We start from the raw sequence: 24,463 nt of genomic DNA, 5'->3' as shown, positions 1-24,463 counted from the left end.
GCGCGGTTTCCCCGCCCGGGGAGCCGAGGTTGCCGCCGCCGGGGTCCCCTGGGGCGGGGGCAGCCCGGCCGGGAGCCCCCCTCGCCTCAGGGACAAGGGGTTGCCGTGAGGGGCAGGGCGGCGGCACTGCTGGCCCCCGCCCGCCCCGGGAGCCGTTAGCGCAGGGAACAGGCGGCCGCCGTGCCGTGCCGTGCCGTGCCGTGCCAGGGGAGGGGCGCGGAGGGCGGCGCGTCCCGTCCCGTCCCCCCGCCGCCTCTTCCTCCTCCTCCTCCTCCACCTGCTGCCGCTGCGCCAGTAGCCGGCTGGGGGGAGCCGCCCGCCTCATCCCCGCGGGGCCCCTTTGTGCTGCTGCTCCAGAGCTGCCCTCAGCCAGGCGGCGGTTGCGTCACGGCCCAGCCACTGCGGCCGCCCAGAGTCACCCCGCGGAGGGAGAGCTGCCGCCTCGCCCCCCGCTCCGCCATTGCTGCGCGGGCCGCGGCGGAACGACGCCTCGCCGCCCCCCGAGGAAGGGCCGGGAGCCGCGGCGGTGAGTGGCGGCGGCGCCGCCCGCCAGCCCGTCGGCCGCGGGGGGCCGTAGCCTCAGCCCCCGTGAGGGGAGGCCGGGGAGCGCCATGGCGGGGCGCGGCGGGAGAAGGGCGCGGGGTCCCTCCGGGCACGGCGCCGCTCCGGGGGGCCGGCAGCGGGGGGAGCCGGGGCTGGGCGGGCGGGGAGATGCGGGGCTGGGGCGGGGGCCAGCACCGGAGCCCTCCCGGTGCCGCGGGCTGAGGGACGATGCCGCAGCGGGGCCGTGTGGGAAGTCACCGCTCGGATCGGGCTAATGTGTCGGGGGTTTTGGGCTGCTTTTGGGGTTTGTGTGTGTTTTGTGGTTGGTTTGTTCGGTTTTTTTTTTTAACTTTGACAATAAAGGCGCTGGCCGTCGTTCTTACTTCCCAAAACGCCGAAATGTAACCGAGTCACAGCGATCAACGCGTGATTTTTTTCTTGCCGTAAGATATTTCGGGTTCCCCGGGGGCTGGGGAAAGGTCTGGTGCATCCCGAGTTTCTGACATTTTGCATCTCTGTGCGTGTGTGCCTGTGTGTGCCAGCAGAAAATCCCTCTATCCTGGAAGAATGGTGAAACTGGGGAATAATTTCAGCGAGAAGAGCACAAAGCAGCCCCTTTTGGAGGATGGATTTGATACCATCCCCCTGATCACACCCCTGGATGTCAATCAGCTCCAGTTCCCACCTCCTGACAAGGTACAGTAGGCTTTAGTTTCCACCCTGGAGAATCACACCCAAATCTCAGGCAAACAACAAAAGAATAGGTTATGTGTAACGAGCAGCTTAGCAATGTCAAGTAATATGGGGTGTTTTAAGGAATGCTAGTTCCCTCTAAGGAAAAAAATTGACAATTAAGCTAATGAAAACCCGGTAGTAGTGATTTACATTATAAAGTAGTGGGAAATGTTAGCAATAAGCATATATAGATTTCAGTGCTGCTGCATGACATACATAAACGTATAAATGCAAGCTTCTCTATGCTGTATTGTCGTAGCCCTTTGTATTGTATTTTTTTTTTTTTTTGTATCTGGAAGGTACTGTGTATTCTCTATGAAGGATGTGAATTTTCTCTGTCCAGAAAAAGCCCCTCTGAAGGGGGGATAAAGCTGTGCTTCATTTCTTTGCAAGATGTGCATGGGCAGACTGGCCCCAGAGAGAAAGAACTTCGATGTTCCTTCTGTGCTTCAGTAGGAGATTAATGCTAGCCCCAGACAAGCTGAAATAATGAAATGAGAACAGGCCACTGAGTTTTCTCCTTGGCAACTTACTTCGTTCAAAACCCTCCAGATAGGTGATTCAGATGCTCTGGTGCTGGAAGGGGACAGTCCAACGTGCTGCTTACAGGTTGAAAGGGAAGTGTGCATCCTGCATTCCTCGTTATATGGCTTGATTACTAAGGATTTAATTTTAAGGATTTAGGAAGGTGATGTGATAGCCTGTAAATACATTCATTCTTCTTGCAATACAGCATTCAGTAAGTGTTACCATAGGTAAGGCATACGGTAGTAGGATACTTTTTCAGATATTTCAGTATCCTGTTTTTCAGTATCCTATTTTAGTAGGTTACTTACTTGCACATTTCTCACACATGCATCTGGCAAAAAGCTTTGTGGTCTTTGAAAAATACAAAATTTAACTGGGAAATGGCCAGTAGTACCTTCATGCTGACTTTTATTTTTGGCATTGTGTCTTCCATGAGTTCAATTCTACTTCTAGAGCTATACGATCCTCATAGCTCAATAAAAATCATGTAATCTTGTCTTGGGGTAAAGAATTTTAGCTTGTGAAATTTGCCTCGGTAGAGTGTTGCTTGTAGGCAATACAAATAAATTTGTGACCTCCATTTTAATCGCTATCAATATCATTCTGTGTTATGTGTGGTGACCAGTTGGCAGGCATAAATGCAATAAGCCATAACAGCTGTTAGAGAGCCTGAGGGTCCATTTTCTGCCCTCGGTTACATGGGTGTAAATCTTGTAGCTGAGGACAAAATTACACCCTAAGGCTTTAAAACAAGTCTTGCTGTGTCTGATAGGCCTGCCAACTGGTGACTGGATATAACCGATTACCAAGGACCAACATTCAAAGGAATTTGTTACGTTACTGCACTGCTAGGCAGCAGTCTGAACTAGGGACCTGTATGGTAATAGGTTTAACCTGAGCAGAGCCTCTGTAGTGAACCCAGGAGGTTTGTGCCAGCCTGGCTGCTCCCATTAGAATGGGGTGGAACTCCTCCCACCTTCACCCGCGTTTGCCTTGAAGGAAGACAAATGTGCAACTAGGCTAGAAGCTAAACTAAAGGAATATTTGATTGGCTCTTCTACTCTTTCCACTGTCTATCTGTATATTAACTTTCCTTTCCTTTTGCAAACATAAAGGAGAAAATAAAACCATGTGTTTATTGGTCCTACCGTTTTCCTTCTGTATCTGTCTGGTTAGTCATGTCAGTGTGTCTTCACTGGTTGCTACGGACTCAAAGGCAGTAGTAGAACAACTGATGTGAAAATAAGTTAAGATTGACACACAGATCAAATTCTGAAGTACAGAGACACTTGTGTATAATGAACAGGAGTACATACTTCGTACATCTATGCTTACAAGGCTCCGGTATGGCAGTGAAGCATAACTTCTTGGACAGTAGTGACTACAGCGCTAAGAATTTGATGATTTTGACAGCTTCTAAATTAAAGGGATGAGCTGATTTAAATTCATATTTAGGTACGTTAAACAAAAGAAGACATTACATAACCAAGCAGATAGAACTGTATGTTCAGTGTCAGCTGAATGTGATTTGAGTTGCCTTAGATTATGCAACGTAAAAGGGGGAGGAAGGGAAGTAAAATGTTTAAAAAGCAGTCCAAAAATCTTCAGACAGTTTACTTCCATGATGCTGCTGGGCAGTTGTAAAGTTAAATAGTTAACAATTATTATCTGATTAATTACAGCTGAAAATAGATAGTTTCTAAACCTATGTCACATGTATGTGCTGTAAAAGTGTCTAATAAGCTTTGTGGTACTGAGTAGGTACTAGATACACATTCTAGATACCATTTCAGGGAATTGAGGAGAGGGGAACCCAAGGCTTTAATTTCAGTGCCTGGCTACCTGTAACAATCTTAATTTCCGAATAGTGTAGTTGCTCTCGCTACCACGGGCTGCTCTAAAGGTAGAATCTGAATCTAAAAATCTAGAAGAGTCTAGATATTTATTCTTTGGAACAACAGAGAAAATTGAGCAGAACTTAATAGCCCAGTCAGTAAGATAAACTGCACCCTGTCTTGAGAGTGATACTTTGAAAAAGATCCTAAAAAATTGTAGAAGACAAAAATGAGGCAAATAGGTTAGGTATGTGAAAATTCTGTACACTTAGAATGCCTGGGAGAGCACGAGAGATATGACTGACGTAATGAATATTTTAGGAATAAAGGTAAGGTGCTAAATTGTGTAGCTTGGGGCAGTAGCTCATAGCAAGGACTTAAGCTGAAGTTAAAGAGTCTTGGGTTTCAAGAAATCTCATTAACACCAGGGTTTGTGTGCACTTTGTTGCTTGTAGCTGGTAATTTAAAAGTTAGATGTTAAAATAAGAGTGTGAAGAGCTATAGTCTAGCACTTAGTGAATAGCAACTAGGTGGGTCATTTCACTTCTAAACTTAAAATCCTGCCATCAGAGAACATAACTACTGGTGACATCATCATCTGCTACGTTTCTATGGGCACTTTTCAATAATGGTCTCCAATCCTATTGGTCTCCAGTTTGAAATCCCATTAATGGGATCTCCTGAAACAAATGGAGGTGGCTATTTTCAAACTATGCAAAGTGGGAAGCTTCGTGATTTGAATTTGAGCTAAGCAGATGTTTGCCTAGTGTAGCAGCACAGTACCACCACGGCTGAAAAAATTGAACGTTTGTGAAACTGTTGCATAACAAGTTTTCCTGTAGGTCTGTCCAAACCACTTTGCGAGATAATTTTGTGGATTGCCATGACAGGGAAAATAACAACTTACAGCTTCCAAAGAACTACACAAAGTTGGGGGGGTGTGGAATACTGTGCTAGATGTGCTTGTAATTGGGTAAAAGAAGAGTTAACGAATAAATAAGATTCCTGTGGCTAGTTTCAGTGGACAGCTTTTTGATTTTTTTTTTTTTTTTTTTTTAAAGGTTGTGGTCAAAACGAAAACAGAATATGAACCTGATCGCAAGAAGGGAAAGTTCCGTACTCCTAAAATAGCTGAATTCACAATCAGCATCACTGAAGGGGTTTCAGAAAGATTTAAGGTAAGCAGTGCTATCTGAAGCTGTTAAGGACTCAGTTGTGTTCACATAAGTGCTTAAAATCAATTGCTGATCATAGTCAAAACTGACTGTAACTGAGTAGCTGTTGGGTGTATAGTTGGACATGAGAAAAATAAATTCAGTGTTATAATAGTTCACTATTTAGCAATTAGAAGCAAGAGCCAGTCTTGCAGCGTTATTGCTTGTAATCCCTCACTGGCAGATGAATTCAGAAGGCACTTCTGTCAGCGTGTGGGTTTCAGAATGTGGCTGGCCAGGGTGTATGTGGGCTGCGTGCAGGTAGCTCTCATGGCATGGATAAAGCTCCTGTTACTGTTGAAGAACAAGAACCACAAGAGTATTTGTTTTCTTTTTGGCTTCTTATTTTTCACTGTGGCCAAGCCATCCTCTTAAAAGCGCTGTCATAGTCCATCACATATTTTTTTTTTATAGTAAAATGTATGACTTGGCAGCTCAGGGTTGTGTATCAGAGCTCTTTGCTATCAATTTTTCTGGTCCAATTGTATCTTACAGCTTGGTGACGGCCGTTACTGGCAGATGGCAGTTCAGCAAGCATCTGACTCAGATTTACTCTTTAGTGTCCACACCCCTATTACTCCCTTCAGGAGTCCCAGAGGAAAGCTGAGAGTTTAACTGGTGCAAAGATTGAATTACCTTTCCCCCTTCTCACTGGAGCATAGGTTTTCATGCTCTGTGTCAGTAAAGCAAAGCAGGAAAGTTAGCACTTTGCTCATGCTTTCCTACTTACTCTCTTAACGAAGGAAGGCTACAGCTTTTTGGTGCTGTTAATTTGGCGTCTTACCCAAGGATGGCAAAGCATTTTTAAACAGTAGGCCACTACACTGTTTGGTGCACAAGTACAAATGCATTCGGAAAGCCTAATGTTTAGTATGAGGGAAAAATGCAGAGTTGCAGTAAAGATGTGGGTTCTCCTTATGTTGCACACTTCTAACCTCTGTTTGCATGATAGTTTTAGGGCACATCCAAAGATTCTAGGTCTGTTGTGCCTGACCAGGCCCAAGCCTACCTTCAGAAGTGGATATACAGCTCTCTGTGGAATGGGAGCATGCTACAGAAAGGGAAAGCTCAAGGAGGAGTTAGACACTTCAGGCTACAATTGCAAAGGAACTTTGCAGAGTGTTGCCAGGACAAATGGTTTAAGTGCAGATCACCTGGTGGAGTCTTCAGCCAGACAGTGAAGCATGTAGATTCCCAGTAAACTGTGTGAGAGCTAGTAAGAGAGATTATGGGGTGTGGCAGGGATTTACTGAGGTGAGAGACCTAGTTCCAGTTTTTCTGTTCCCTGATTTGGAGCAAGGACATCCCATCCCTCAGGGAAACTGCTACATTGTGACTAACGTTCTCTCTCCTCCTGCCACCATAATACCAGTCCTGGAGAGTAATCCCCTTCCTCTCAGGTGAGGGTTGTGCACACTATATTGTTGGGTAGGATGCAGATGGACAGCTTAGAACAAGGAGGACTTATGTCTGTCTGTCTTCTGTGTGTGTCCTGGTCACTCAAGGGGATCTGAAAACGCTTACTATGTTGTAGAAGAGAAAGGGGAGAAAGTGTTTAGTTTGAGTACCCTGCTAGGACTTCAGTGCCGAGCAACTGAACAGAACCTATACCTGAGGAATTTTGCACTTACCCTCTAGCTGTAGAGACTAAGGGATTTTATTGCTCGAACATTAAATGGTAGATAAGGAAGGGTTTTGAATATCTTAGTTGCATCTAAATGTTTTGTGCGTTCCTTTGTAGATCTGGGTTCTTTCTGTCTTTCTTGGGAGAGCTGAGCAAATGAGACCTCACTGAACAACAAATAAATAGCTTATTGTGCTGTTGGGTAGTCTTTTCTAATCTGTATAGCTGAACAGCCTGAGCATTTTTGTGTTGTATTTTTATATACCTTTGGATGGCATACTTAAATATCTTTTAGATATGACTTTATGATGATCGCTCTGGGATTAATCTTGTACTAGAGGGTTGCTAGGTTTTGCTGCTAGGTAACTACTGCATCAGAGAGAGGTTTCAGTAAGATTTGGTATCTCTTGAGAATTGCAGGGTGATTCACACTGTGGCTGTAAGTCTAGGCTTCTGAAGAAGAGTGTGGGGGTTGATCAATTAGGAAAATTGTGGTTCAGTTAATTGAAAACAATAGTTTCATGCAGAACATTCAGGTCCTAAAAATGTCCCTTAATCTCTATATAACAGTTTTAGAATTGAATTATGCTGCTTGTAACATTTTAAAGAGAACTGACTGGTTCTCCAGCAGGGATGATTGTCATATTCACCACTCCCAGTAGTAAATATAACATGAATAATTGATGAAATCTCATAAATATGTAGATGAAAAGTACTGATTGTGTGAGGTTTTCTCCTGGGTCCCTATTAATTGTGAACCATCATGTTAACTGCTGCTGTTGATTCTGAAAGAGCAAAAGGATATTTGTTTGAAAATTAAATATTTGCTATAATTATGAAATGCATTATTTAACTGGTGGGATATTGACTTTGGTTTGTGTTCATGAAAAAAGCTTCAGATGCTGTTTTAACGACTTTAATATTGTACATCACTGATGCATAAGCTTGCCACAAGACACAGCCCAAATGTTGTGCTAAAAATAAAAAAAGTCAGTCATTTTTACAAATAATTCACATGTGTATTCTCAGATGCACTCCTTAAATAAGGACAAAGCAGATTGCATTTTTGGGATTCAGCAGTGCAGATCATCTAAAGCTGTTCTTGAGAAATTATACATTATAACAAATGAAGCAACTCCAGCATGTGCATATGTCATGTAGATCATTTGGTGTTTTAGCAGCTGGGTGAATAAGAAGTTATAAAATGTATTTTCTACGTTCAGTGCACATTACCACAGTTATTACAACATAGCTGAGAATGTTTACAAAGAAAACTGCGAGTACAATTTTCCTGTATGAAGCCATGTTCTGAATTGAAATTGGAATTGGTCATAAGAATGTGAAGATTTCCTGATTCTGAGAACCCTGTTGTCTTAATTTAGTTTTATGGCACTAACCACACCAAGGAAGATGTGATTTTTTCACTGAAGATTATTTTTCATGGAGAAATAGAAGTCTTGCTTTTGTTCTTTGAACAGTGTAGTCTACTGTGGGGAGTTGGTGCTTCACATCTGGAAAGCAGCTTTGAACAAGGCAAATTTTTCTCTCCTGTAAATTGTCCATTGTACAGAATAACACAACAAGGCTGGAAATGTCATTTCAAAGGAGCCTTATGAATCTGGACATAGGAGGAAGCTGTTGCAGGAGAGAAATCATGGTATCAGTTACCCAAGCAAACCTTTGCTTCTCCCATTGACAGACCAGCATTTTTACAAACTCCGGTTGGATTTTGTAGTGGGATCTGTGCTGACACCCATTGAATTGGGCTACAGTTGGCAGTTGTGCACAAACACACCAATTTAAAAAAATGTCTGTTGTATCAAAGCATGAGGGTTTTTTTCTGTCTTTAGGGAAACCTGAATAAAGAACATTCAGAAGTATTTTGAAAGCAAACACTTATGTTTCCCAATAAATTTCAAGCCCTTAAATAAACCCAAGCTGTGGTATGCCTTCAACCATTTGGTTCTGTTCAAAGGCAATTCAATTCTTCAGGCTTTATCCTTGACATCTCTACATACATCTAACTGCAGAGCCAAAGCCTCAAGCTTATTTCTGTGGTAAGACCATATGGTGCATGCCATGTACTATCAAGTAGCAAGCAGTTGTTGAAATGTCTGCATGAGGTTATGGAATAGAAATTGAGACTTCCTTTCAAAATCAGTTCTTGCAGTTTTACCTGGTCATTTTAAGACTGAAAAAATGTATGCAACATATATTTAAATACTCCATTTTTAATCTGTCTTAAAGGGGCATCCTTTAAAACATATTTCTGCCTCAAGTTTTTTTACCTGTTCTTAGTAATACCAATGATTATTATTATTGCAAAAGTAATCAGAGACAAGGAAAATACTTCTCTCTGTTTCTGTGTGATTACTCTGTGTGTTGAGTAGTTCTTTGATCCCACTTAAAAAGTCTGTTAGATGCATAAGATGTCAGCTGATTCCTGCACAGGATATCACTTCCTTAAGTATATTCCCTGTCTGTCACTTAGTGCTGGAAGAGTGACAGGTACTACTGCCAGGAGTAGTTCTGTTTTCTTCAGTACAACTACTCACAGGATTAAAGTTGCTCACAAGTGTAAGCATTTGGCAGGCTTTGAATTTTTCCATTATTACTTCAAGTAAGAAAAATAAAGGAGATTCTTCTTTTAATGTGACCACTATTTTAAAACAATTGATGTAAGTGAAGGCAATGCATGGCAACTTTTTTTCCATTTTTTTAAAATGTTTTATAATTCTCTGATATGACATTGACAATCCTCCTGCTAAATTTTTGGCTAAAAGGAATTTTTTTACAGTCAGATCTGGAATATTTAAGTAAAGTGCGTGCCTAACAGCAGCTCCCCTGCTCTAAGTCAGGTACTCTTTACCACTGTATCCATTAGAAATCCTTTTCTTGGATTAGAACCAGTGACACTGGTGATACAGAAGATGTTTTGGGGTGCTCTAGCTGTAACACACACACAGCCTTTCCTCTTCTGTAGTAACCTTTTCCAGCCTTTCTCCTGGCCTCAGTAATACCTTCTGGGTTTGTATGGGAAGGTAAGAAAGTTCTTATCTCAGGGCCACACCGTTTCTTGCGCTGCTTCCTCAGATCTCTGCAGTTAAGAAACTAATACATGGTGCCATGTGATGGAAGATGATGGGAGCACTGTCATGAACCGCTGTGTTAAGCCACAGTGCTAGACTCTCAAGGCCACTGCCTTATCTGTTTTGGCCTAACAGTATCTCCCTCAGGTTTCGTTAATTGACTCCCTTGCAGGCTGATTCTGTTGTCTTGCACTGTCACTGCTAATAAGCTCTGGGTCTGTAGCTTCCTTTCAGTTACTGTCCTTCATGAATCTGTCTGCCTTTCTTGCTGCTACTCCCAGTCATCTCCAGGTAAGTACTTATGCCAGTTCTCTCTTCCTCTTTGTCATCTCTGTTTGAGGACAGTCTTGACTTCTCCTGCTTTTTCTGTACAGTCTACCCCAGAACCATCACCCTCTGTGAGCACAAAGGTTTGATGGGAATACTCTGGTGAAGAAGTGGAGTTTAATAGATAGATACCAGTTACACAGCTAAACATGACATATGATGTTAGAAATACTCTTCTGAAATGAAGCACCTGATTGTCTTTTGAGTCAGTGGTCATCTTGTATATGTATGTATATTCCTGTAGCAAGTATGGGAAAGTGTACCAAGTTGTTCTGTATAATTTGGATTGCTCTGTAGGTGAATGAGTCAAATGTTGCACGTATAGATGTGAATGTTCCTTTTTTTCTTTCATGTTGCCATTTATTTAAAATTGAACATTTCTTAATCCTTAAGTGCATGGTTTCAGATATATTTTTCATGTAAACTTCTAGAGACAGGCCCAGGTAGTAGCGAACAAGAATATATTTTTGGAAAAGCAGGGATGTTAGGGGAAATGGAGAGCTGATTTCAGTGTTCTCTGAGGTGCTGGTAGAGGGCATTGTGCAGCTGGAGGTGCAGGATTTTAGTGGAGAGAGGTGAAATGGAGGTCATGGCCATTTGCAGGGAAGTCAATGTGATGTTTTAGGAATTTCAGTCTGTGGGATGTAGCCAGACACAATCTATTATAATTACGGTCTGCCTGCCTAAAATTCTCTTGTAGTTTAAATTGAATAGCAATAATCTTAATTTCCTGTCCTAAATGGTTGTACAGAGTTGCTGTATTTCATCCCAGAGAGCTTTGCATTTCACTGGTGAGCAAAGCATAAATTGGTTGTAAATCACTTCATATGAAAGGTGCTCTATAAATGTATGTCTTCACTTTTTTTTGGTGCTAGCACTGAGTCTGTGCCTAGCACTTTATAGACAAATCAGAAATGAAAGTTGTGTTCCTAAGAGGCTGCAATTGAAATAGATAATGCATAGATGTAGAGCAGAGATGAGATGTGACCAAGCGCCAGTGATTGAGCAGTGAAAATTACTGCATGTCTTGTTAGTTCCACTTCAGTTCCACTTCTTACAAGATCAGGAATGCTCCTAGGTGGGTTTATGTGCTGAAAGGTACATGACGGAAGGAAAAGCATGAAGGAAGGTGGTGCAAAGCAGCACGGTAAGAGTGGGTTAATGAAAGAATTTCAGGCAAGAGGAGGAGGCATGATGAGAAAGGTGGAGGTGAAAGCAGAGGGAAAACAGATGGCACCTAGGCTTTAGTGGGACAGTAGGATATAGGCAAGACGGAAGGAGATAGAGCTAAGGGGAGCAAAAGGGGCAGACTTTTGCATGCCTTGAAACATGGCTTGTAATTTGTTCAGAAAGGGACAGGCACCAAGAAGGGGTGTGAAGAGAAGCAGGCACAGTTGGTGCAATTGATGAATGTTGCTGTGATATTCCAGCTTGGTTAAAAAGGGAGCACAATAAATGTTAGAGAAGTGAGGAAAGAGCAGACTGCAGTAAATAGGCAGAGAAAATGCAGCTTGCGGTGTTTTGCAGCTGTAGCAAAGTAGGACGGACTGGTTGGGAAGATCTAGCAGATCTTGATGGTAAGGCCTTATCATGGGCTGTTTGCATGTTAGTGTAGTTGTCAGATCTGGGGAGTTCTTTTGTTCCGCTAAATGCTTACAGAGTCTGAAGACAGGGATTTTTTGCTGTGGGTACACTTCATTCATTAGTCATCTCTCATTTCGATTACTGTAATGGCTTCTGACTAGACGTTGTCCTTCTGCTCTTCACTTACAATCTATTCAAAAATCTGCCACATACATAATATCTTGTCATCTTTTCTGTTCACTTAGTTTTGCTGCCAGATCCCCTTAAAACCAACTTTAAAGGACACTCTCAAGATGAAAACAAAACCACACTCTGAGTTCCTAGTTAAAATAAATGGTTGTTTGTGCTATCTTGTAGTTATTTCCTAAAAAATATTTTAAAAGCCCATCACTCATGTGGTGTGACAGTCACCTTGGAGTTATGCAGGATGTACATGGCAGTGAATAATCATAGTAATTCAAGAGACTTCTGCTCCCACTGTGTGGGTCCTGCACTCAGCCAGATGGCTACCACAGAGAGGAGATTCAAGATTTCCATCCAGAAGAGAGGAAGTGGTGCTTGCGCATGCATTGCATCCTCTCCTACCTTGAACAGAGGAAGAGGGCAAGTTGCTGCTAGTGCCTTGGTAGGAAGAAGAGAATAACTCCTGTAGTTTATAGTGAGTGTGCAAAGTTGCTGTGGAAGAAAGCAATAAAATGACAGCTTTGGTAGTGCTTGTGGTCTAAAGAGCAGCTTGTTGCCTTCCCTCTTTTTATGCTTTTATTTCTGGAAAGCATCTGGGAGGAGAGCACTCTGAAGGTGAGGCAGAGAGGTAGGGTCGCACTGTGTTACTGGTGAGGGAGAGAAGCTGGGGATCTGACAACTGTGGACCGTCAGTGGTGAGTTATTAGGAGAGTAAAGGAAAATGGCTATTAGAGGGAAGAGAAGGATTTTCAGCTTACAAGGGAGAAGTTTTGGATTGGATTAATAGGTGATTGTGATCACCTTGGAATCCAGTGATGGATTTCTTTCCATCTGTGGTGTTTGTATGTGTGACTGTCCTTTACTTAAATAGAAGTTACTCATATCCTGAAGAGCAGGGAGCTTCTCTCCTAATAGGAAGGAGACAAGATCTTACTTGATTAGGGATTTGCAAATGGAGTGTGATTGCAAATTATTGGAGATAATGAAAGTAAAAATTTACATGTCAATACCAAAATTAATAACATTAGGAAATACAGTAAGTGAAAGAGAAAGATTGCATGAGAATTATGAACCAGGAGCCCTGAGAGCTCTTCCCAGTGGCTTCTTGTGTGGCAATGGAAGAACCATGCTGGACGTGACTCCTATGAGCAGTGAGAACTCACAGCTCCACATAGGTTGCTGAAACAGATAAATGCTCCATGTCTCAGCAAATCAGCCCTGAGGTTATGGCTCTGCAACTTGCCAGGCTCCAGCAATCTGCATAACACTGGGCTTTTGACTTCTTTCCGAAAACGTAATTACTTTCCAGAACAGTTTAGAGCCTTGAAGAGAGTGCTCCCGCAGTGATTGTGGAAATAAAAATCTTTTTCTATTGTCTAATATTTGGTCTCAACTACAAAATAGCATGTTAGCTTTATAGTACGTTCCTGAGGCCTCATCTGTATGTCAGAATTGTTCCGACTGGGAAATAATATTCTAATTCTACTATTCCCTGCTAGTAGGATGGTCAGGGAATATGGTTAAAATGCTTTGAGATTTGAGAATATTTTTCAAAGCATTTTAAACTGTTTACTCCTATCTGTGGAGAAGACAAATGTGAGCTGAATTGATCTGTACCACAGCAGTTGTTCTTCTTGGTGTCCATGTCCCATGTCACAGGTCTGTGCTCCTAGAGGGAGCAACCTTTGTTGAAGGTTGTGTGGAATATATTTTGTAGGGCAGTGGAAGCCTCAGCAATAATCCCATCTGGATTTTATCTTTTCTATCCCCACTTTCTAGTCTGTCTTTTCCCTTTCTTCTCTTAAGGGAAAGAGCTGTGACTGTCAGCAAAAGGAACGGTATAACACACACCTTGAGTCAGTGGGAAGTGAATGACCCAAAACCTTCAACTTGGACTGGGCCATGTGTGTGTTGTAGAGCTGCTGGGGCTGGCTGGAGTGCTCCCGCCGTTTTGGTTCCTCATCTTCCCGTGCTACCCGGCAGCAGCTGGAGCTCAGTGGGGGAAGAAGGGCTGGGGCCCAGGCATGGCTGGGGCTCCTTGGCCTGGTGGGGCATCTGCATACAGGTACAGCGTGACACAGGCAGTGTGTGCGACTTAGAGATACCAGCAAGGTGTTAGGGAGGCGGGACAAGGAGCCCCGAATGGGAACTGCAAACTTAAGGGAGAAAGGTCAGTTTTCCTAGAACCTGGAGTTCAAGGACAGTTCTGAGGGGAGAACAGAGATTAAGGCTCGTTATGGAAGGTGGGATGCAAGGTTTGGGCCAAGCCAGAGCGTGAAGCACATGTGGGTGGGGTAGCTGAGGAAATACGGGAAGGGGCCCTAAACACCCATGGAAGAAAAAAGGGAGAGGCCTGATTAAAAACATATGAGCTAGGGCATAGTTTGGCCGGGAATGGGGTGGGTATGTTGTTTGTTATTAAACTGGGCCACAAAGAATGACCAGAAAGGAAAATGTGTTTTATCTCTTGGATTCATGCAGAACGTGCTGAGACATGGGACATGTGAGCAGAAAACATGAGGCTGGCAAGACAGAGTGATCTATCCATGTTAACCTCTGTGTATGCACATGAGTAATAAACTTGGGGAAAGAATAATTGGATGTGAAAATTGATGTCAGTGTGATGGAGGTTAAGGACATGTTTGGGTTTTTTTGGTAATCAGTGACTGTTCTGAGAAACTGAAGATGTTGCTATTAACCAGAAAGGTCCTTTGCTCCGTGTCCCATTTCAGTTGTCATTGTTACATTAATATCTACATTTCTTCTGCTAAATTACTTTCTGATCTGCACTTCTCCCTGCCTCTGGTCCTCCTTTTTTTGCTTATTTTCCATCTAACAAATATCCTTGTAAAATCCTTGGCTTCAGCAGCACACAATGCTCCCCAACCTTGTTTCAGCCAGGAAATTTAGCACTCACTGTTGTCTGCCCATGGTGAAGTTCGCTTCCCAGCATGAAGTCCCTAAAAGTTCATCTCAGTCCTTCAGTGTACCAGTCCCACTGCCCCATGCAGTTTGCAGTGTTGCAAATCCTGTTTGTGCTGGGGTTTGTCATAAAGGGAGTGTGTCATGGTTTTTTTGACCAAGAGGCAAAGCTAGAATTTTTTTTGTTGCTTTCTCAAATACCAGATTATTCTTGTTTGCATAATTGACCCTGATGTACCTAAATTCTCTTTTCAGGAGATGTATATAGCTGGCTTACTTGTCTTCCTTTAAAATTTAGATCATACTATACTTTGTTTTAATTAATTAATTACATAATCTTGTTTGTTTCTGTTATGCTGTAGTGCATGCTGGCTTCTTTCTAACTTGCCAAAAAAAAAAAAGGCTCAACCACTCTTACTCTGTAATCTCCTTGAGCTACTCATTTGTTTATCAGAAGCTTTAGAATAAGAAGGACACACATCTGGAACACTCTCCCAGGTTATGAATGCTATTTACTCAGCTCACAGCTTCCACAAAAATGGGTCTGAATTAGGGAGCTTTGCAGTGTAACTGCTAGGCCAAAATCCTGTGCTTTCTCTTGTCAGCAGGTAGTTCTGTCTCCTGTCTCACCTAAAATGCTGCTGGTCTCCAGCTGCTTGGAATTTATTCCTGGGAAAGGTTAGCTTGATACTGACACTGTCTTCAGATTCAACTTAAGGTGTGCTTTGTATTTTCCTCCAGCCCAAACTCGGGACCAGAGAGGTCCTTAAGGACATGGCGAGAAGTCAGTGCCATGTAACGTGGTCTGTAAAGGCTTCTCTGAGCACTGTGGAAAGGGTTGCAACAGAACTTCTCAAGGCTAGCCCGATGTGGCAGTGAACTAATGTAGAGTCTCCGTGTGATGAAGTAGAACTGTTTCAACCTATACATTAAGGACCATTGAGCAACCAAGCATACAGACTACTGGTGTAACTATCCATACATTCGTAGGAGGTACAACAAACTCTCATCCTAATGAGAGAGGGCAGATGTTACTTTCTCCTTGCCCTGGTAGAGTCACCTTTGTATTCTCTGGATGACACCTGTGCTAACTTACTGTCACCTGATTCCATTGTCAAACAGGCACAGGGAAAACAAACATGCTTACCAGCTGACATAAACTAGACTTTACACTTACATCATCCAAATACTGAAAAAGCAGCAGACCTGAGCTACCTCGATGTGTCCTTCTGGCCTCATGTGTGCACTGAACAGAACTGCAGCCAAAAAAGCATTGCAGTACAGAGGCGATGGGCCACTGACCAGATCATCCGCTTTCTTCTCTGAGAAGAGGGAGGTAGAAGCACTTATGTACTGCTTCCCTGTTCTCCCTCAATGATTAAGAAGCTGTTTTTATCCTTTGCTTGATTTTACTGTAAAGTGCGTTCATAGCTGCCTACAGTAACAAACAGCAGTATAATAAGCAGTGCATTACTAACATAAACATATTTTATTTTTCTTTACAGGTAACTGTGCTGGTCCTTTTTGCCCTTGCATTCTTAACTTGTGTTGTATTTCTGGTAGTCTACAAGGTTTACAAGTATGATCATACCTGTCCAGAAGGATTTGTTTTCAAGGTAAATTGTGTATGCATTCTAGAAAAATAGAAGATTATCTAATATTCTGTGTTGTTTTTTGCATAACCTTGATTAAGTCATGCTGTATTGCATAGAAATTTGTGTTTGTTTTCATAGGTTAGTGTGCTTCCTGCTATGTTTCATTCTGCTTAATTCATAATTGAGGTTGCACTATTGCACAGTTTTCATAATGTTATTATTTTGCTAATGCTTTAAACACTGAAAATACAGCAAAAGACCCAACACCAGTGTCCTTCAAACCTACTTCACCTGCAGTTGTCTGGACAAAGCCCTCATTTCGGTCATATGGTTTAATGTTGCATGTTCCTCCAAATTCATGTGTCTTAGGAAAGAAGAGAATGATAAAACCTGGAGAAAAAATTACTCTGGAATGTGTGTCAATGAAACTGTGGAGTGATGTTCTTATTAAGAGTAGCCGTAAGAGTTACCGTAGGGTTATTTTTGTAGAAGGAACTTCTTGTTCTAGAACAGTGACCTCTGAGCCCTACTGTCACAGGCCAAAAGTGATGCCAAAAAAGGGAAAACACATTTATTGGAAAAATTACTGTGTTAACTGAACAGGAGGCTGGGGCTCCCTTCATTTGTGTGAGATGGTAGTGCTGGCTCCTCAGCTATGACCTGGGCTGAAAGTCAGAAAGGTAACATTGATGTCTCTGTTGTAAATTTAGCAGGGTTGAACTTGGCTGTAATTAGATAAGAAAAGTAGCAGTAATGATGGCATTCTTCCCTCTAATCTTTTAAGAATATTTAGTCACATAATGAATGAAATGATCTTCAGAAGGATTTAAGAAGGAATGGCTGCCTCAGCTCTCCTTGATGATCCTGTTCAGGACTTCTGATTCTGTCTCTTCTGGCACATGAATACCTTACAAGAATCTAGTCCAAGGTTACAATCACTGATGCCCTCGCTGGACTGACTTAGCTCCAAGCATTCAGCTTTAGGTTACTGCTTTCCCTTGGTTCAAGGGCAAAAGATACTGTGGTTAGAATACTTGGCTGTAACCCAGGAGATCCAGCTTGGGGTTCTGCTGTTGGTTTTTTGTGTTGTCTCAGACAAGCGCTGAAACCCCACTGTGCTCATGTCTCATGGGATGATAGCCCTGTTTTTCTAAGCTTTCTCTTGGCTTTGAGCAATTGGGGTAGGGACTGTATGTTCCTACCGAGCCTATCTTGATGTGATCCTGATTTGACAGGAATGGCCAGTTACGTGCTCCTGTCATAAGCCTAGTAACAGTCTGCTGCTTCTGCTTCCTTTCATACCACTTTGTCCTCTCCTTCGAATTGCAGCCTTTTGGCTTCCTTTGTCCTTTCTTCCTAGTGTCGCAAATATTTAAGGGGAAAACAGTTTCTTAGCTATATTTCAGTTACACTGTGAACAGAATCTGGTTGGGTTTCTCTCCTTAGGGCCCTGTGTGCGAAACAGAAGTTGGGCAGCATGTCCCATAGCTCATGCTTTGTTTTTAAGGTGCAGCACATACACAGGGCTGCTCTACTATTGCTGTCTTCCAGTGTGGGGCTTTGTGGAGGCTGTTTCCTAGCTGCTTGCTGGCATAATGCCAGGAGACAGCATCTTTGGTCATGCAGCCCAAGAGTTTTACAGGATAAACACGTTAGCAAATGACACAAGGCCTGAAACTAGCAGTGTTGACATGAATTTGTATTTGTTGCCTTTGCATCTTTTTTTGGGAGAGTCCCTAATACGTCATGGCGTAGCTTGGCACAGATGTCCTCAGAGGGATGAAGTTGTCTGTCACCTTGTGACCAGTGCCGCTGTGGACTGGCTTCGTGCTTCAGGTGGACTCAACAACATTCTCTGGCCTGGATGTCCCCAGGCTTTGGATGCTGATGGGATTTCCTGGTTAAGGGCAAAGGTGTCCCCTGCCTCAGGAAGCCTGGTACCATGGGAATTGCTGCATGAAGGCTGCGCTACCACAGCTGTGAGTCACTCTTCTCTGCTTTGATGCTCTCATACGTGGAGCAGTTCCAAAGGTTTCAATGTTTTCAGCCTTTCTGCTCTCCTGCGCATCCAGGGCTTGAAGGTGTGCTTAAAAACGTGCTCGTCGTCCTTTGCACAGCAATCTTAAACTGCTCGAGTCTCAGTTTTGTGTTTGCCCAAGCTTTCTGACACAGCCCTAATACTGCTGTTGTGTAGATCACTCCTCTGAAGCACTCTTTACTGGCTGTTGGTGAGAGTCACCAGAGTTTTCCCCGAAGACCTGAGTGCACTTCTATCCTGGAGGAATTTCTCCAGGGCTTCAGTATACTCCATACTGCATCTGCACCCTTTAGCTTTCCTTGTCAAGGCACCTGCATTCTGTCAGGCTCATGGACAGTACAATTTCAATGCATTAAAGACAACACCATCATCTATTAAGTTTGGAATTACTGACCCAGCGAAGTTAATGTGACAGAAAATGCTATTTGTAAGTGAATACCACTGGGGTCTTCATGTCAGAGGAACAAAAGGAGTCATCTTAATACAGCCAGATATAGACTGGCAGCCAGGGTTTTCTCCAGCATCAAAGGCCTTAACCCTTAACTAGGTTCTGAAATAGAAGGGTTGTGAAAGAAACAAAAGACTGGCAACTCACTCTGGAGCATCCCAGTTTGTCCGCATGGCCTTCCTTGTTACTTCTCTCATCTGGGAACCATGGAAACAAATAAAAAGGATGGAGATAAATATTCTGTGTAAGCTGAAGGTCTCAGGCAAGCGGCAGGATGAGAATTGCCACCAGTTCCCATTACTCAGTTGCTCCTGGGTGCTGCATGGCTTGCCTGGGTTAGGAGCCAAGCAAAGGGGGCTGTCCTTCGGCAGTACACAAGGAGCAGTGAGTAAAAGGGGAGGTTTTTCCTGTCTTTTCTGGAAGCATGAAATCCCAGCAGCAAAAATGCAGTCAAGATGGAAACTCTGCTTTGTGTTTCTTCAGGGTCTTCTGTCAGATGTTCTGCATGTTTGTGGCCACAAAAAATAACATTACTGAGTCATTTGCCTGTTACAAAGCAAATTGCTTCTAAAAGCAACACGAGATTGTGGCATGTTTTTAGACTGGCAGTAATCTTGGCTTGTCTTCAGCACTAATATTTGCTTGAATTTCCTTGGCAGTTGTCATTAGATCAATGGATTGTGTTCCTTCCCCCGTTTTAAATACTTAAAATTGGGACTACATCCCATGACTGGGTGAAACAATCACTACAAAGCTCTCTATATCTATGTACTTTTTAGTCATTTTATCACATCAGAAGTAGTGTCAGTTATCCCAGATGAAGCATGGATAATACTTACAGAAGACAGCATGGTTGATGTAGGTGAACATGCATATCAGATAGCTCTGTGCCAGATTCCTGGATTTTTTTTTTTTTTAAATCTAGGTCTCAGTCTTGCAGCTGGCATATATGACGATTATGACCATGGGGAAACCTCTGTTGACCTGAACAGTGCTGATTAGGCACAAGCGTTTGCTTAGCTGGGGTTAAATCCCGTCTGCTTTGTAGGGCTACCTCAAACAAAACTGTGAGGGAGGATTTGCCCTGGCTGCTACCTTAACAAAAGATAACAACTAAACTGAACCTGGGCGGACGTGGTAATTCTGAGCACTGTTGGGAGTCTGACACACATCAAGGCTTCTGTCACACAAGCAGGTTAGAACCGGTGAGGTGTCACCTCCATGGGAGGACTGTCAGTCTTGTGATGGCGAGTCTTCTTTCAGCAGTCAAATTTCCCACAAGATTGTCTTCATCGGGGGCAGGCAGGTTCATAAGACTACCTCCAGGCCTGTGGTTTTGGCAGCTCATCCTTTTCTCTTTCATACTGTTTGATGCTTTTTTTTTTTTTCCACTCAACATTTTTAGGATGCAAAATCTATATTAAGCCAAGACTGCTGGATCGTCCCCCAATCATTTTGTGCTTTATGATTTCAATAATTTGAAACTGTTGTTACCGGTGCCTATTTATGTCTTTTTTTTTTTTTTCTGACAAGGACAAGAGTCAACCCAAAAGTAAATGTAGACACATTTGAGATAGATAGCACCTGGTGCTAAAAACTGTGACATCGCTGCATGTGTTTTTGTGCTCAGAAATTGCCATTAAGTTCTGTTTGACAAATTCTATGAGAACAGTAGCAGTTCAAAGTTGCTGGGCTGTAGTATTACAAATTTTAGTCTTCTGGTGCTGGAAGCAGAAAGACTGAGTTCAGTCCACTTCTCTTTAAAACAGTCAGAGTAGAAATGATTAAACTTATTTCTTCCTCAAGCTGTAGCTACTCATAACTTACATTTTAGAGGGTCAATTCTGTTGCCCAGGTGACTGCCCCAACACTCTGCAATACTGGGCACGACTGCCTGGACTGGCAGATGCAGCAGAGGACCTGCAGAGAGACCTGTGACCTTCTGGGGCAAAACCTGGGGGGTCACGGGAGTTGTTAAAGTAATTTTTTCCTTCAGTGCAACTAGCTGCTTCGTAGGCTTTTACTGCGTCATCACTGGAAGGGTTGCTAGATGATACTTGCTGACTAATGCACTGCACATGCACATTCACTTTGGTTTTTAAGATGACAGCAAAGTTTGGATCCTACTTAGTGTTTTAACTCTCCAAATCAGGTTATTTCACTTTCAAAAGCTCTGAGCATCTAGCAGTTTCTATGCTCTTGCGCTTCTGGGAAATTAAATAATGTAGTCCCACAGCTAAAGATAGCTTTTTCAAAGCCTGCTGTTGGCTACATCTTTCTGACAGTCACCAAGAGTGAAGTATTTTGTATGTGTGTACACACTTCCACATAAGCTTGGCCACACCCAATGTTCTTCTCCCTGTATGTCTGTCTTACTGGGCTGTAAAACTGTTCATACCTTGGCACCAATATATCTGTATTAATCTGTCCCTCAGACTGAAACCGCCGTGTTAAAGGATGCAGACACCTGCAGCTGTAGACCAAACAGTTGGAACTAGGTGGGGAGGAAAAAACAGCAACATACAGCTGGAACTAGAAATGGAATACTTTTAAAAATAATTTTAGGCAGGCATGTTTCTTGTATGTTAATTATTCTGACACATAAACCCAGATTGGTCTTCCTGGCAAATGCACGAGTAGTTTAAGGGTTCCAGGGAAGAACATTTTGAACACAGTAGGACAACACTGTAGTTAATTGCTGCATGTTGCATCTTGACTCACAGAAAGTAAATGTTGGCTTAGACTAAAAGGAAAAGAAAAAAACCCCCTAACCTACTTTTGGTGTGAATGGGGCCATATCTGTAATCTAACTGATGGATTTTCTTTTCAGAATAATCAATGCATTCCAGCTGGGTTGGAAAACTACTACTCTGAACAAGACTCCAGTGCTCGAGGGAAATTTTACACAGTCATAAACCACTACAATCTGGCCAAACAAACCATCACGCGCTCAGTGTCCCCGTGGATGACAGTACTGTCAGAAGAGAAACTATCTGAACAGGAGACTGAAGCTGCTGAGAAATCAGCTTAGTATGATAAGCTAATTATTAACACTATGTCATTTGAAGGTAACTAAGGGACTTTAAGGAACTTTTCATTAAATATAATTATGGATAATTTAGAGGTTACTCATGTTTATGGTGCAATTGCTTCTGTTTGCTGATACTGCTTTGCAAATAAAACAAAAACAAAAACTTGCTGCAGAACATTCATGGGCATAAAACAAGGTGCATATCAGCATTGCTTTAGAGCTTTGACACCATTTTAAATGTTAAAAAAAAAAATCCAATGTTAGATACGTTCTTGCAGTTTATTGGATACTGACAGATTTCTTCACTGGATTTCCAGGGCTTGGACCTTAGATAAATCATGTGTTCTGTTGTCTGAACTGATACTTTATTAATTTTTTTATTCTTTGTCACTTTGCAAACTGAAACACCCCAGCCATAACTAGAGTGATCTCTTGTTTAGCTGAAAGCTATATTTAATGTTTAGTTTTGGCTCAAGCAAGAACGATAGTCAGCGTTGATGTCAAGGGCATAATGTAATGACTTGTATGGAGAAAGAAACTGTCAGGTAGCATTTTTCTTACATTTTCTTTACTGTTGTTTATTTGTAAGTGATAATGAAGTTCTCTGCAACAAGGCATGCTCAATGTTTTATTATTGCTGTCAACAGGATTTAACTGCATTTCCACTGTGGCTTTAGCATCTTGGTAAGGATGTGCACTGAAACACAAACTAGATAGACATTATGGAAAAACACAGGCAGTTTTAGTGATGGATGTTGAGGATAGTGTGAAAATACAGTTCAGGATCTTCTAATGAGAAACAACATCTTTTGATCATACTTAAGAGGCAGAAAGCCTATTCACAGTAGATGTAGTCCACTATGTAATTTGTTGGATACAACAGAGAAATATGTCTAAATTTTCTCTTTATTACATTAACATTTTCCCTTTTTATTAATTAGAAAGAGCTTTCAATTTATGTATGGTTTTGCAGTTTGATACTTTTTAAAACACAGCTTCACAAGTGAAAACAATAGCATATTAGATAACACAACTGGCTGTTTTAAAGCTACATGTGAAACAGTGAAGAATAGAACTTTATGTATGGCTTGGGAGGGGAAAAGATGTAGAAGAACATAGTATTGTGGATGCACGTTAAAGTTCCATTGTAATTACAAACTTCTCTCTTCTTTGTGTGAAACCATGTTTTCATTTTTATTATAAATCTTAAATATATATTACAAAAAAGACATTTAATAGACAAAAGTGTGAAGCATCTGGGCAAGCAAGTCACCTTTTTGTTCATGTAACTTGAATGGGACAGGGTGGAGTGGACATGTCATAAGTTCCTTTTTTGGTTTTTTTGGTAGAGACTATACAAAAATGAAGGGAAAACGTGAGTTTGGGCTGTTTCTCAAGATCTATAGTAGAACAAATATGGTCAAGCTCTACTTTTATTTTTCTTCAGTAGAATTATCAACCTTTCTTACCAATACAGTAAAAATAACCATTAGTACTTAATTCTCTAGGTTTGATATGAAGTATGCATTACACCATCTATCTGTAGAAGGCTTTTGATTAAGTCATTATGGTATGCGGTATGCACAAAAAGCAATAAGTTATGTGCCAATTTTTTCTCTGCATTTAAAAATTTCAAGCTTATGTTCAGATACTCAAAACATACCATGTTTGCATTTTCTAATAGGCATATGCTGTATTGGGTGCAATTAATTCATGTGTAACTTCTGACATTTTCACTCTGTGCAGAGGAAAGGGTAAGGATGATGTTGGTTGTTGCATATAATGTATAGAAATGTACATTTCAGAGAGATAGCAAAACATTTCATATCAACATATTTACAGAGGACATTCAGATTTTACAAGATGGAAAGATCTGTTCCCCAAGACTGTCCTACATAGAAATGATTCATGATACATCTCCTCCCCTTAAATTTAGAACAATAAAAACTTTAATGCACAAGTAAATACTGATGAGAAACAACTTATTTCTCTCTCTCATAACTAAAAAATACTAAGCTTTACAATCTAGGAGAAACAGATTGCTCATGCTTCTTCAAGTCAAAACCACTTTTTCCTCTGATTTAACAGGAGGGAGTTTTTTTTGTTTTAGTTAACAAATTGCTCCCAATTTTAGTATTTTGAAGAGTTGGGCTTTCAAATTTTCTATCCCTTGGCATTGTTTGGACATCTCAGAACATCTTTTTGACTGCACAATCTGTTTGTGTTGTATTCTCTCTTTTCACCTAGAAGTAAAGCTCTTGAGCTGACTTCTTACCATTATTATTACTATTAAATCAACCTGATCTCTGACTCAAGTAGTTTCAAAGGATTAGAAGTAGAGGTCATACATGTGCAAAATGATCACTATGTACTGAAGTGGTATGATTAAATAAAAGCCTGAGACAGCGTAGATGCTTTTGCACAGTAACAGTTTTCTCTTCATCTGGTCTGCACACTGGGAGCTGGACTTCAAACATCACAGATGTGTGGGTGACTATGATAAAACCATTATCTTTTTTTCCTTCTGTTAGCTATGCTCCAGCTTGCAGCTTTCTTACCAGCTCTTTCAAAGGTTTCTATGTTCTTTGCAGGATTAAATGTGGGTTTATGTTTGATAAAGGGATTTAAAATGAATGTTATCAGGTCCCTCTGCACTAATGGATATATACACATGCTTATTTATTGGAAAATATTTCCATCATAGTGGCATGAAAAAATGCCTAAAATATACAGGTAGGCTGTGTACCCCACTCCATTGAAAAAAATG

The 24,463-nt window shown here is 41.9% G+C and overlaps 1 protein-coding gene across 2 annotated transcripts; it reads left to right on the top strand.

Moving 5' to 3' along the window:
- Window positions 1-260: 260 nt before the first annotated feature.
- On the top strand, window positions 261-24,106 carry NSG1 (neuronal vesicle trafficking associated 1). 2 transcript variants are annotated; one of them, XM_074822114.1, is made up of 5 exons: window positions 261-526; window positions 1,089-1,239; window positions 4,703-4,819; window positions 16,090-16,200; window positions 21,496-24,106. In XM_074822114.1, the coding sequence occupies exons 2-5, from the start codon at window positions 1,111-1,113 to the stop codon at window positions 21,694-21,696; spliced, it is 558 nt and encodes a 185-aa protein (XP_074678215.1). In that variant the 5' UTR covers window positions 261-526; window positions 1,089-1,110; the 3' UTR covers window positions 21,697-24,106. The 2 variants fall into 2 exon arrangements, with proteins under 2 accessions (XP_074678215.1, XP_074678216.1); XM_074822115.1 differs by lacking the exon at window positions 16,090-16,200.
- Window positions 24,107-24,463: the final 357 nt, after the last annotated feature.

Source organism: Strix aluco, chromosome 4 (genome assembly GCF_031877795.1).
Source record: "Strix aluco isolate bStrAlu1 chromosome 4, bStrAlu1.hap1, whole genome shotgun sequence".
Classification (NCBI taxonomy): domain Eukaryota; kingdom Metazoa; phylum Chordata; class Aves; order Strigiformes; family Strigidae; genus Strix; species Strix aluco.
The sequence above is the reverse complement of the archived record's forward strand: the minus strand, read 5'-3'. Positions and strand labels throughout refer to the sequence as shown.